The following is a 15435-nucleotide window of genomic DNA, read 5'->3' as shown; positions in this document are numbered from 1 at the left end:
CAGCAAATAACATACTAGCCATATATGAAGTATCCAGAGGCTAGTATGTGTAATGGTTTGACATTATTATTGAACCCTAGATTTTTATTATTTTGTGTGGGTATTCATTTATTCCAGCTGCACATTTTTTCACACTTTAGCATTTTTGAAGTCAAGTGTGTCTCATAATCAATGGTGTCAGAAATATAATTAAGAGCATTTTTCTTCTTAGATGTACATAAAGTAATAGTACGCCTTATTAACTACATCTAGGTTTGATGAAACTTACTGTATGTACTTTGAAGATATATATGAGTGTAACAAATTTTTCATGTCTACCACAATATCTAGCATATACTAATGGTCTTGATATATTCTCAACCAGTATTTCATAAATGAATGAGTGGGTGAGTTAGTGAGTGAAGGAGAAAATTAATGAAATGGTCTACCTGCCTTGCTTTTAGGATGTGGATAGTGTGGTGTCAGGAAAAATATCAGTTCATATACAATAGTTGTTTAAGCTGTCATCATGATCTCCTAGAATGATAGGCCAAAACAACCTGAATGTTACATTAGCCACGAGCATCCAATTAACTTTCATTATGTCATTTTCTGCCAAATTAATGCTAATTCTGTTTCCATGCTGTGCACTTTCCGTAGTCTTCATAACTATTTCAGAACCTGTTTTACAACATATTCTTGCTACTCTTTTCCTCTTTGCCTTTCTCTTCTGCTCTAAGACAGCTTCTTCCCAATAGTATTGTCGCAAATTTTCATTCACTTTCCTGATTTTAAACCATTGATTCCAAAATCAAGGTGCAGTTTTCATTGTAATTCTAGTGTTAACCACAAATTCTTTCCCTTTTAAAATTTTAAATATTTAATTTCTTTTTAACATAGTCATGCACACAAGCATGCACTTCAGCCCAATGGTTAATAGCAGACTTGACCAGAGAAAAACATTATTTTCTAGTGATTTACTTTAATCCATCTCAGCAAGAAACTGAAATGATTTTCTTCTCTTTTTATGTGTCATGCAGTAGCAGCTTCCTAGCTTACCCATTGTCTTTCTGTCAGCTTTCCTTTTAAAATTAAGATATTTATTCATTTTAGCAAAACCAAGATAATGCATTATTAAGACATTTCTGACTTGATTCTCTTCTGGGACTAGGGAAAAGTTTTTTCACTACAGTAAAATAGAAGTGAAATATGGATATATATGTGGGTGTACATATATGTGTGTGTGTGTGTGTATATATATATATACAACATCTGTGAATTAGTTGCATCTGGTCTTAATATGGTCTATAATATAATATGGTCTTACAGAATGTTAACTGCTCCAAATGAAAATAAGATTTCAGTTATTTGTAGAGATTGTAAATCAAATCTGCTTCCAATTGTGGGCTTAAACAACAGTTTTGGCAACCATTATATATCCCAAAGCTGTTTTAATTTTAATTTTAGTGATATATTAGTGTTGGTGAAACAATCTTCTTTGGCTATTTTTTCATGTTTTCAGTCCACATGGTTAATAATTCTGTACCATCTCCAGGATGTTGGTGATGGATAGCCTGAAGCAACAAATTTACTGGTGCAAAATTATTAAGAAACCAATTGCAAGTGCTTTTTAATAGTTAATCTAAAGAAGTGGGTTATAAATTTTTCTCTTTTTTTGCTTTTAATTACTAAAATACATGGTGTTGTAATAACTTCAAATCCTCTTCCCAAATTCCATATGTTTTATATAATACATGAATATTACCTAGTGTAGATTCTACATGTTAGCTGTTACTATAATAATGTTGTGTCTCCAGCTCCCTTTTCACCCGCTGCCTTCCTTCCATGCTTCATGGTGGAGATACCTTTGTTGACCTTAGGCTTTTGTTCCCATCTCTTTCTGCTCTCAGGAATAAGTCTGATTCACTTGTATCTGGTGTGAATACAAGCTCAAATATTACCTCTCCCAAGTCCTTGCCTTGTAAGGCCTAATCTTCAATGAGGAATGAAGAGCTTTATCCTGTGCTAAGGAAGTCTAGGCATTGGCAGTTAGCGAAAGTCATGATTTGGGAGGAAGCTTTCTCAAAACATCTTATAAACCATCTTTCCCTATTAATAGGCAAAGCTGATATGGTGGTAAGGGAATGGGGGCAGGGGGCAGTTCAGCATCAACCATTAGAATTTTATGTTTTGAATTAGTTGTGTTGTAGGTACATATCCATCAATTTTGCAAAGCTTTGTTGTTCCCTTCTAAGGATTCTTTCCAAGATATCACTCCACAAAAATATTTGCTTTGGCTGGGTTAAATGTTATTCTGGATTATTGCATAGAGGAGTTTTACAGTTCTTTAAATATATTATATATATATTCCATGCATTCCCCCCTTATTGTCAAAATATACTTGTGATTTTGTAGATGATGTTCATGGGGAGAATATGCTCCTTGCATCAAGAGAACACATTCCCATTAAGGCTACTTCCCTTCCAGGTTTCCTGCTGAAGCCTGAGCACATCAAAGAGCAGCAATGTGGAGACTCACCCTGAGATCTCACTGCTGACCCCTGATGCACGCCAAGCATGGTCTTTAATGGCAAGCTGGGATTAGACCACAGTTCTGCCTGGAGTTTCTCATAGCTTGGGACAGTGAAAGTGAGGGAAGGAGATGCACTTCTGGCATTAGATCATTCTGTTTATTTAACTGTGAAATAACCACAGTGATTTTCAGGTTTTAGGTTTCCACTTCTTGCTCAGACCCCTGACAGTCTGGGATTTGTTTTTCAACCATTTATGGTTTCATATCAACATATAAAGCTGCTACAACTACTTCATATTCAGTAATAAAATGCCCCTCTTTTTTCCCATATAACTTGTTCAGTCTGACATTGTGAAGACTCCCCACCCAGTAACACTAGAATTTTAAAAAGCAAATCCACTTGAAAGGATGGCTTTTCTGGGGATGTGCATTTGACTCTGATAAATCCCTAATTGCCCAGGCAGGCCACCCAGAGTGAAGCCTTGGGGAAGAAAGGCCAGATGCCTTGATAAGCTATTACATCTGTCTTCCTACCAAAGGGTGTCAGTATGCTTGCAGCTTAGGTCAAAAGAAATCAGTCTGTGTATTCATTTTCAATCTAGTTTCTAACGGACTCTTATCTGTAGCCTGAAATTAGCTTACATCTTGGCAGAACTAAGTACTCCAAACTCAAGGGAAGTTGTGCCAAACATAAAGTACAGGATGTAGATCTGCATTTGTGTCTGTGACATGTACTTGCTTATTCATGTTTATTTTTCAAAGAACATAATGTTTTCAGCACACTTATACACTCCAAAATGTATATCTAAATTGTCAGACACATATAAACACCGGTCACACATTTTTATCTCTGCAGCCAGAACATCCCCACTCTTAGTTTTTACACTCCAAAACCTGCATCATAAATAAGCCTCCACTGGAATCAGAAATCACAAGGAAAATCACAGGTGAGGAAAGGTAAAACATAACTGTTTTGCTGGAAATCTTGACAGTTAAATCTTTTATTCAGGAGGCCTAAGTAGCAAAGACAACAATATCTATTAATACCACTACCACAACAAGAACAACAGCTACTGCTTCTAAGTATTTTCTAGGGGCCAGATCCTGTGCCAAGCCCCTTACGTGTATTATCCCACAACAGCCTATGACATACTTACCATTCCTATCTCCATTTTGTGGAAAAGGAAACCGAGGTACAGTTTCCTGCCTAAAGTCACACAAGGAAGTGATGGGAACAGCCAGTCAGAATGTCTAACTCCTAATGTTCGTGCTCTGTGCCTCTTCTTAGCTGTTACCTAGTATTTTCAGTCAACCATGTCAGCAAAGAGTTAAAAAGAGACCTGACCCTTCTTTAGTCTAGTCAGCCCGATAGAGTTTCATGAAATCCATTCCATCTCCATAATCTCTAAGAGAAAAGTAAATGGCATATGGGCAACCTTGGAATACCAGGACAGGAATGGTGCATGAATCCTTGACCCAGCTGTTTTCAATTTGGTAATCAGACAAGTCCCAGGGGTAGAAAAATGGACCTAGCAAAGCATGTGAGTACCAGGCAATGACAGTGTGTCCATGCAGTGGTGGAAACCCAGAGGGGCATCACTGCTCTCAGCAGCATCCCAGCTCTTCATCTTCATCTCCTGTGGGGGGGGCTCACAATCATATCACATACTTCATGTCCCCAAATTATAGAACCCCCCTTTCTTCCTTCTTCTCCCTCTAACGCTTCTTAAATAAGATGTCCAAACTGTCTTTAAATACTTGACATGCCACACCCTTCTCCAGCTTCCATGAATATTCCTAGTCCATTTATCTTGACCTTGAAGAACTCATTATCCCTTCCTTATTCTTAGACTTTACCTTTTGGTCAGAATCTCCACTTCAGACAAGCAACTAGACAAAACTCTGAGGGGTTGCTATTTTTCTTGAGTTGATAACTCAACTATTTTTCTTGAGTTGATAACTTGAGTAGAGAGCTGACTTTGCTTCACTCACAATAGAAGTGCTCAGATCCGATCTTACTGACCCTGAGTTTCAGTTTTATCTTTCTAATAGGATGTCCCTTGGGGGAAATTCCCATGCACATGCTTCTCCTTCTTTAATATGGCTAATGGTAGGACGAACCATTCAAGTGTCTGGAGTAGAAACTCAGAATCACCTCAATACTTTCCTCCTCTTCTTCCCACAGTGAGCCTGTCACGCACAATGGCCCTCACCACCCCTTCATGTGTACATCTCTGAAATCTATATCTCCTTTTCCACCACTGCTAACTTAGTTAAACCCTAATGAACTCTTGGTTGGACCATTGCAGTAGACTACTAAATGACCTCCATGCCTCCAGTTTCTTTTTTTTTTTTTCTTTTCTATCCCAACCTGAAGACAACCACCAGTTTCTTAATATCATAATGTATACTTCCAGTGATCTTTCTAAAACATAAATGTAATTATTTCACCCCCTACTGCCTACAGAGAAACAAAAAATGCTTTCCTAAGCATAGCACTCAAGATTCTTCATAATTTGGCCTTATGTTACTTTCTGGTGTCATCCAAAGCAACTCTGTTCACCTCCATGTTTATGACCCTCGCAGTCTAGCCACACAGAGTTATTTATGATGTTCCAACCTACTTTGTTCCCCTATGCCTTTGCCCATGCTTTGCCTGGAGTCCCCTCCCCTAAACTTCTCTCTTACCATTAAACTCATTCTCACTTTTCAGTGTCCATTTCCTCTGTGAAACTTACCTAAATGCTCCATAGCTCATCTTGATTGGGCTCTTTGTTGGTGTGTTCAGATAATTAATGTACAATGTTTATCACACCATACTGTAGTTCTTTGCTTCCGATCTGTTTTTCCCATTAAATCTTGGGTCATTGATGGCAGGAATCCTATCATTGACCTTTATATCCTAGCATCTGTCATTTATGGAAAAGCCACTCTTGTCTTTAACCTATATTGTATTTATGACTAATGTAGGGTACATCCATTTCTCTAATAATAACAGCACTAACAAGGAGAGCATCAACTAATATTTCATGAGTGCTTCCTAGATGGCAGCCAATATTTTATATATTTTATTAACTCATTTCATCCTTATAATAGCTCATGAAATAGATACATGCTTATCCCCACTTATAGTTGGGAAAACTGAGATTTGCAAAGGTTAAGTAATTTGTCTCAAAGTTATGCAAGTAGTAAATAACGGAAGTGAAATTTGAATCCATGCAACCTGATTCCAGGGTCCAAATTCTTAACTACTGTGCCACACTTAAATTACAAAAGGAACCAAAGTGAGTTTTTCCACTTACTTTAGTTCATTTTCTTGTTTCCCAAATTGAAATTAAAATATTTGAATTGTTAACTGTATTAATGTTGGTCTTACACAAGCTCCAGGATTATTTAGTCAAATAATACAGGGTACAGTCGCAGATGTTGGCCCCCAAGTGATATTCTCATAGCTACACAATAGTCCCCAAACCTCAGTGGGTATTTTTCAGACTCCTCCATTTCAAGCTGAATTTATGTGCTCACTATCCAGCCACTCTTTCCTTACTGAAAATGTCATTTTTTAGACTTTGCCATCAAAAGCAGGTCTTAGAGGAAATAATGTATCTTCCCCACCACCCAGGCCCTGTCAGCAGGGGGCTCAAAAGAATCAAAACTGCACCTAAGACTACTGGAATTCACATGATGAAACTAAGCCCTAGTAGCATTTCAGTGCCTTTTCAGAGGTGCTAAGTGATAAGAATCAGAATGGAATTTGTTGGCTTTAATGGGAAAAGTGAGCCTTTTGTTAGTTACCTTGCTTTCCCCCTAAGAAAAACTCAACTTTGGGGCATTTTTTTTAAAACTATGGTTGGGTATAAGAGCATCCCGAGATTTTAATATGTCTAGTAAAACTCACCAAAGAATGGAAGCGCAATAGGAAGGGAGGGTGCATTATGGTGCACAAGAGATGTGTTTTGCTCTGAAAATGGAGCTTGATGCTCATTGTAAATGAGGAACCCGGAGTGAGATGTATGAGGGCACAGCTGGGAATATGTGCGAAGCTTGCCTTCATTTCCATATGAATACCATAGAGGCAGCACTCAACTTGCTTAAAATTAAAAGGTACATCAGGAATGCAAAACATCATATAAAATTTTAACCAGCCTTTTTAGTTGCTTTCTAATTCTTTACTGGTTCTTTATTTCCCTATATTTTTTCTACATTTTTTCCTCTATATTTTCTTGGGCTGTGTGGTTATTTATCCCTCCACCCTCGGCTCACCTTTTCTAAGGCTGCATGCACCTTTACAATTATTTATCCACTGCGGGCACCTATTCTTTATAATAATGTATTTCTTTCTCTTTCCTTCCCTTTTCACCTTCCTTTTCTTTGCTTGCTTTCTGCTCAGCTCTTCCCTCTTCCTTCTTTCCCCTTGCTCCTCAGACACCATCTTTTCCTTCTTTGTGGCCTTGTTACCCTAACTAGTCTACCAATAAATTATAAATAATTCAAAACCAGGCGAGGCACAATGGCTCACACCTGTAATCCCAGCACTTTGGGAAGCCAAGGTGGATGGATCACTTGAGCCCAGCAGTTCGAGACTAGCCTGGGCAACATGGCAAAACCCCATCTCTACTGAAAATTTAAAAATTAGCTGGATGTGGTGGCACACGCTTGTAATCCCAGCTACTCGGGAGGCTGAGGCAAAAGAATCACTTGAACCCAGGAGGTGGAGGTTGCAGTGAACCAAGAACATACCACTGTACTCCAGCCTGGGTGACAGAACAAGACTGTGTCTCAAAAACAAAAGAAATAAATTTTTTAAAAAATCAAAACCTAGGAAGCTTGGCCCTCTTTAAACAGAAACAATGTTTTGCTATGAGACCAGAAATCCTTTCTCTACACTGGCTGCTCCCTGTGGCTCAGTTGTGGTTGTTGCTATATATTCAAAGGTTGCCCAGTGCAGAAACAAGTACTAGGAGGGTTTATCTGTGAAAGTAATAAGTAACTGAGCTCTGGCCCCACTGATAAGTACTGAAAAATAATATCAATAATAGCTGCTAACATTCTTAAAATCTTACTATATAACAGGTCCTAAATTTTCTCATTTAGTCCTCACCACAACCCTGTGAAATGGGTTCTCTAATTATCCCCATTGTGCTAGTGAAGAAACCAAGATGGAGACAGAGTGAGTGACACAGGTCACGAGGCAAGTGAGAAGCAGAGCCACATTTCTCAACCCAGGCAGTCTGGCTACAAACCACCCTCTTGACAGCTGGGTTTCACTGACCCTTCAACAACTACAGGGTAATCATGAAGGCCAGATTCCAACTAGGGCCAATGTATACTGTAGAGCTTGCCCTGCATGGTTGGGTATAACCAGACAGGTGAGCAAAGGGTGAGCCAGGGTTACCACAGACAAAACAAGGTGATCTCTGGTGCCCAGAAGGGATTCTGTTTGGGAGCACAGAGTAGAGTTGGAGGAGTACAGCTACTTCACTCCAAGTCTCGGTAACTTCTAGTTATGGGAGATCTGAGACCTAGGAAGGGCATCGTGGTGGATGGGCCAAGATGGTGATCAGACAGAAGGGAGGACAGTGCTTGGAGTTCAGGCAGGGTATCTCACAAGTTCAGTGGTAGCCAGCATGGCCCAAAATACCAGCCTGGAGTTTGGAAGGAGGGGATCCAGTCCATGGGAGAGAAATTGGCAGATTATCGTTTGGCCAGAGCTCAGCGACTGTATTTGGTACCAGGGCTCAGAAACAAGGACAAGTCCAGTTACCGAACCCAGGACACTGTCCAGATCAGATGAGCAGAAAGGGTAGCTAGCTTAACATTGAGGGAGAGGTGCTAAAGACCCTTGGATGTCACCTAAGGAGGTTGGACTTCATACTGTGATCTCACCTAGGGGGCTGCTATATACATGTAACACCACAAACTGGGACGATATTATGTCTACTTTCTAATAATCTCTCAAAAACTCATTATATATAAATGATCTTTTGTGCACAAAAGTGGATGTTCATGCATTAAAAGAGCTGTAAAAGTTTTGAAAGTGAGTGGATACATGGTTAACCCTAAAATAACATCAGTTTCATATTCTGACTTGCTTTCTTGAAGAGGAGAGTAAGAGATACAGATGTAGTTGGCATGTTTGCATACCCCCTGGGATGCTGTGTGAAGGTGCCATGCATGTCTGTGTCATATATCACAATCAAGAAAAGGCAGAAAATTGCCCTCCAAGGCTATGGAAGTTGGTCTGAGGGTGTGCAAGGGTATTATAAGAACAATTGTGTGTGATTGTAAGTCCTCCTAAAATATTTGAAATAGATAGATAGATAGATAGATAGATAGATAGATAGATAGATAGATAGACAGATAAAATAAAAATAAATTTGTCAGGGTTAGTCCTACAATAAATTAAAAGGGGTGGGGGTCATAGGGACAATATGTTGACATATTGTCACAGCCAGGAAAATAAAGGCAATCTAACTGTCAGATACAATAATTAAAAAAAAAAAAAAATTGACAGTAGCCAGGTACCATTTATTGTGGTCATAAAAAGGTTCATACACCTCTCGGAAAGCGTTATAACGCAGCAAGTATTAGACTTTATGGGACCAGTTGCAATGTCGAGTCCTCCAGTTAAGATTAGAATATCCCCCTTACACCCTATTTAAGGAGGCAGGTAGCCAAGAAACATATATTAGCCAGATTTTCATCAAAAGTACCTAATATCACAAGTGAAAGAAGGCATTGTTTCCTTCATGGCACTTAAGCTGTGGTACTTTTTTTTATATTATCCTCATTGAACCTCCCAAACTGTATGCCCTATGCAGACAAGGACCATGTTCACCCTGGCTTCCCCAGGAGGGAAGCACCTTTCATGGAGGTTGTCTTTCCTCAAGCCACTTGTGGCATTTGTCCTGCTCTGGACCTGTCCTGAGATGAGATGTGGGAGGAGGTACAGGCTTCTTCCCAATCAGGCCTCTGAGATGCCTTCCACTGAGTCCCCGTCAACTGAAAGAATTTCATCCACTTCCTCCACCCCATCTAGCTGTGCAGAAATGTCTGCTGTGATTGCTGCTGTGAAGAAAACTTTCACTTTAGTGAAAGGCCTCAGTACTGCCTCAAACGTTAAATGTTGGGCTTCTTGTAAAATTCTATTTTTGTCCTCTCCAAGTTTCTAGACAGAGACCTAGGAAAAGGCCCTAAGCAGATACAGTGGTGGGAGCCCCATGACCCTCATTTCAGTTCACTGCCAACCTGGGTGCCCAGCAGCTTCGTCCGTGAGATCTGGGCTTATCCAGCAATGAAGCCTCTAGGGAGCAGCCAGCACCTGCCGGAGGGCTCTGATCCACCACATAGCTGTGAGAGTGGCCTAGCCCCGTAAGAGAAGTGGGCTGGGAGCCTCCACACCCGGGTTCCACTGTCAGAGGCAGGCCATCCCCACCCCTCTCTACACTGCTGTTCTCCCCTCGTCCCTTCATCCCTTGGTCCCTTCCCCTCTCCTTTCTCCTCCCTGACATCCTTTCCCTCTCTCCTCCCCTTTCCTTTCTTGTTCCTTCTCAGATGACATAGATCAAATTGCTAGTTTTCCTATTCCAATAATCAAAGGTTCCTCCCCTCCAGAGGCTCTTCCCAGTGCCCTAAAGGCAAAAATTTCAGCACAGAATAAATAGCTATGAATTTGCCCCCCTTGGTTAGAGAGATGGGGCTATTCATGTCCACAAGACACTTACCTGTGAAGAATCAGAAGTATTTTAAACAGGTGGGACTTTACCATTACTGTTCTCCTTATAAAGAGTTACACATTTGCTTGACTGGAGGCTTCTCACGTGGCTTTGCTTCCCCCACTCCAACAGCAGGCCTGGAAGATGATTACGGAGGTGTTTATGATAAACAAGAGTTGAAGAAAAGTCCCTAAATGTCTAGCAAATGTGGATTCACAGGAAGGACTCTGGTGGAGCTTGGGCCAGACCTCTCCCCAGCCCTCCCACCCTGCCCCACTCCAGCTGAAGCAGGCAGAGGGACGCTCCCTGGAAACAGAGGAAGTTTGAGTTTCAGGGCCCCTCACTTGGTCTGGCCCTCCAAGGCCCTGGGAAGATCCCCAGTACTGTGTTCCCATGGTCTTATATTTTTGTAAGATTTGCAAAAAAATACATAGTTTCAACACAGTTGGGTTCAACTGCTGTTTCTTTCCACTACAGCTTCCTTTTCCTCATACTGCTCCTCTGATCAGATGGTGTTGGAATAGCTGTGGGCATTTGGGGGATCCAACTAAGGGGAAACTGAATTGAGAGTGCATTTAGTTTAGATTGAATGGGATACATTCGTGTGGGCTGCAGTCACTTCTGTGCATGGCTAAGCCACTGCTGTCCACCCCAGAGTAGGAATGGCTTACAGGAATAATGCACAAGTCTGAATTAAATATAAACGTGTCCTATGGTGCCTGGCATCAGAAGTCTGTGGTTAGTGAAGGAAAAACAAGGTTTGAGATGCATTGAGCCAGGCTGGAGACTCTGTTGAAAATTCTTCTAATCATGAGATATATAAAATGCAGTTTTCATTGAAGCCTCGTCAAAATGGAAATCCAGGAATATATTCAATGACAAAGCATGTACACTGATAAGTACACTGTGCATTGCTTATGGGAATTGCATAAAATAAAATTTATCAAAAATCTTGCATTTGCGGGGCCTTACCCTGTAGCAGTGAGGCACATAGCAAGCATGTCTGTGTGTAAGAAATCGTGCCTTAATGCCTTCCAACTATCAACAATTTTTATCAGTCTTGCTAGAGGAAAGACTGCCTTATCTTTTTATTCTCTAATACAAAATCATTATCATATAAAGAGAGTAGCAAAGTTAGGAGGCAAAAATTCCAGAAGAAAGTTATTTTAGCAGTGTGTCAGACAGTTAATTAATTAAAATGTTTTGTGTTTGTCCTGGGCTTTGAGAGGTCTATTGCAGTTGCCAGCTTTAAAAACATAGTAATTTTTTTGTGACTTATCCTTCTGAAGAGTCACTTTCACTCCCAATTTTGTATTTATATTTTTGTATTATTTTCCTTAAAGAGAGAGTCCCCAAACTGTATACTCCTCAGACTCCACAGTCTGAATCCTCCCTATGGGGAAGTCTCTAGAAAAACGTTCTGTTTACTCTGCCTCAGGAAACACTGCTCCAGGCTGGGCACACACATTCCCAGGGCATTTTGGTCAATGGGTGGTTGCCGAGGTACCAGGCCACCTTCTCTCCAGAATGTGTTTTTGGGGCTATGGAGGTCTTTTTCCTGATGGCTGCTATCCTAGGTTTCAGGGATGTTTACCTTGCCAGGAAAGACAGTAGTGAAGAGTTGCTGTTGATGCTTAACTTCTCCAGCATCCTGAGGCCCAGCTGTTCAAGTTCTTATTTTGGTATAAATCTGAGGTTCTTTTGATTCAAGAAGAGGTAGGATAGTTTTCTGCCAAATCTTTTCTCAGATACACACTGTGTTTGGGTTAGGTCATCTGACACGCAAGACTGTCTCATTCCTTCTGCAGCAGGGGATTGACCAGTTTTCGGTTTTCTTTAACAGAGTTGGCGTGGACCTGGATGAAAATCTGAAGGAGGATCCCTCCTCACAACACCAGGCAAGTCAAAGAAACCAATGCACAGAATATAGAGATATGATTGTTCTGTTCCATAGGCTGTTCCATGTTTGTCCAGCATGTGACCAAGGAGCTATTTCTAAACGGAGCTTCCTCTGCTGATAAAACAAATGAGATGACAATAAAATACAAGGGAATTCAGGGTGTTGATAACTTCTAGCATGTGAATGCTTAGAACTAGCATGTACTTGCAAGCCTCTCTATGGCAGCAGGAAGCCTGGAAACTTTACAAAGTACAAGCAATACCATGATGGCTCTTAGAATGACGCACTCCATAGCTAAAATCCCTACCCAGCAACTTGCTAGCTAGCCGACTCAGTGAAATTTACACAAAGTATGTCCAATGCATGTTGCACAAACAACAAATTGACTTATTTCTCCTGGACGGCTTCTCATTTATCCGGTCTGAGGCCCGAGAAACTCTCTAGGTGATCCATTCCTGACTTAATTGAGCAACAATTATCTACAGAGACCTGAAAATCCTTTGGGGTAATTGTTTAGAACAATGAGCTCTTCCCTGATATATTAGTTCGTTCTCACAATACTGATGAAGACATACCCAAGACTGGGTAATTTATACAGGAAAATAGTTTAATGGACTTACAGTTCCACATGGCTGGAGAGGCCTCACAATCAGGGCAGAAGGCAAGGGGAAGCAAGTCACATCTTACGTGGATGGCGGCAAAGAGAGAGCTTGTGCAGGGAAACTGTTTTTAAAACCATCAGATCTAGTGAGACCCATTCACTTTCACAAGAACAGCATGGGAAAGACCGGTCCCCATAATTCAACTACCTCCCACCAGGTTCCTCTCACAGCACATGGGAATTGTGGGAGTTATAATTCAAGATGAGGTTTGGGTGGGAACATAGCCAAACCATATCACCTCAAGTAGGGGAAGTGTATTCTCCAAACTGAATTTGAACCAAACGTCAAGGTAGAATCTATCATCGTCGGTTTTGCACTAGCCATTTTAAACTCAGTACTTAACACAAATAAGCAAATGCAGGGAAATTTTACACCTTTTTGCTGAAATTAGAAGTAGACAGACATAGATGTAATAGGAGAATATCATAAATAAGTGATATTGCTTAATGAATTGTGTTATGAGCATATTTGTATTCTAAGGGACTCCCTCTCTCTTTTATTTCATGCTTATTTTTCCAATAATGCCATCAATGAGGCTCAACTGGTGAGTTTTCCTGGGCAAGACACTGTTTTCCTGGCACACACAGATGAGACAAAGAAAGGAGCCCGTGCTCTGTGGAAAAGGCTGGGAAATTAAGTTGGTGATGATCCTGGCTCTCATGTACTTTGAGTTTTTTTGTCACATGTGTTCCAAGGCCAGGCAGTTTCCACAGACTCCATTGTCCAGGAAACACACCTAACTGCAGGATGGAGCACAGCAGGGGTGCCCAAAGCACTGGGATTAGAGCCAGCCTGGTGACCTTAGAAAGGAGATCAAAGCCCATCTCCTTACACTGGTGGGCTATAATGAATAGTCAGTAATGTCTGGTGGTGGCTGATTTTTAAAAAGCATTTTCATCTTGTATCGGTCAAATAATTCATTCTCCTACCTTCAAGCGAAACTTTTATCTAAATTTTGTCCTTCTTGCATACCTTTTTCTTTAAAAGAAGAAAAGACACAATTATAAAATTCATCAAATAAAATTCTCTATCTTCTAACTGCCTAATATTCTACAATCATATATACCATTATCGGTAAAAATTTCCTACTAGCCCAAAATGCTTTCTTTTATAATTTAAATGTATTTTATTTTATCTCATTCATGTGACACTTTAAAACAAAGTTCATCATTATTAAATCAGTAACAACTCTTACCTGAAGATATTATAGCAATAAAAGTCACTTTTTTATTAGAGAAATAGGATAGCATAACATAGAACAGTGAAAACGCTGTGATATTTGGGGTCTTGGGCAAAGTGTTTACGCCTTTGGGTCTCAGTTTCCCTCTCTATAAAATGTAAATGATAACGTCTACCTCTCCAGGCTGTTATTTATGATAAGGGAAATGGGGTTTATGAAAATGACCCAACTTAATTAAGCTAAACCCATCTCATTTTATGAATGATTGGAGGCAGCTTAAACCACCACATATAGTAATAGTAAAATATTTTATAGAATTTTAAAATCAGTAAAAAATATTAATAAGAGCAGATAGTCAAAACCAGAGGGGTAAAAAGAATCATGAATAAGCAGATCATAAGGCCTTATATACTTGCTGTAGTCAAACCATAAGTAAGCTTTCTGATGGCCAAAGGGGAAATAAAGAAATAATAATTGGTAATTTATTAAATTCATATCATTAGAAGGAAAAATCATACCCTCTCCTCAAGTGATACAAGACATCACTATGTTTTTAAAGAAATCTCTCACTTGGGGCCTCCTGTAGAGGACACATAAAGCACTACCTAAATGTTAAGTAAGTAGCATTATCATTGGCATGGCTCCTCCTGAACTGCTGCTACCTACAAATGATTTTATTTTTAAGAAGTATGCTGTAAGTGTTCTTATTCATGATAATGTTTGATTACCAAAGAAGTTACGTTTCAGAAAGAGGTTTTCTCCACATATTGGGATAATTCTTATCTTCAGTATCAAGTACAGGAAACAGTGGGCTCTGATGGGAGGTAACAAGCTATAGTGTCCGCACAGCTGCCACTGAACCTGGACCATTTTTTGGTACTTTCCAAACTGTCAAGAACCTCTCTGCTCTCATTTTGCCTGGCAACACCTGTCTTATTATCAACATCTCTTGTTCTGTTGGATTATATAATGTAATCCCAATTCTTAGGAGGATTGTATGTTTCCCCTTGATTTGCATTTATTAAACTGGGTTTGCATTAACAAATAGGTTAATCCTTGTAATGGGCAGGCTTAACACATAAACAAAAGACCCTTCTTACTTACCAAAAACTAAAAATTTTGCAGGGAGTTATAGTTGTTACTGATTATACACTCAAAATCAAGAATAAACTATATAATTATATATATTTAAAATTATATATATTAATATGTTTTTAAATTTTGTCTTTGTTCTCTGTTGTGGAAAGTAAAATAACTTTTGGGAATGTGAACTTGTAGCTGTGGCTAACTACTAATGTCACAACTTTCCTTTTTGCCATACAATACCTTTAGAATGTGAATGGTGTTACACGATTATTTGCATCAGGCACAAAAGCTTTAGAGAGCATGTTCCATATGCAGATATTACACTCTGGATGTATACTTCATGCAAATGTGCTAATTTGAGAACTGGAAGATATTGCAGTT

General features: G+C 39.7%; 1 protein-coding gene across 1 annotated transcript in view; it reads left to right on the top strand.

The window, feature by feature from the left end:
- Positions 1–15435, top strand: part of SLC9A9 (solute carrier family 9 member A9) — a 597181-nt gene that overhangs the window by 457641 nt on the left and 124105 nt on the right. Inside the window, exon 13 of the mRNA XM_017882282.1 lies at positions 12070–12124. Coding sequence (XP_017737771.1) covers positions 12070–12124 — 55 coding nt within the window. The remainder of the gene's footprint in view (positions 1–12069; positions 12125–15435) is intronic.

This window comes from Rhinopithecus bieti, unplaced genomic scaffold, assembly GCF_001698545.2.
Source record: "Rhinopithecus bieti isolate Rb0 unplaced genomic scaffold, ASM169854v2 scaffold_12642, whole genome shotgun sequence".
Taxonomy (NCBI): Eukaryota; Metazoa; Chordata; class Mammalia; order Primates; family Cercopithecidae; genus Rhinopithecus; species Rhinopithecus bieti.
Note: the sequence above shows the minus strand (reverse complement) of the source record. Positions and strands in the feature narration are given on the sequence as shown.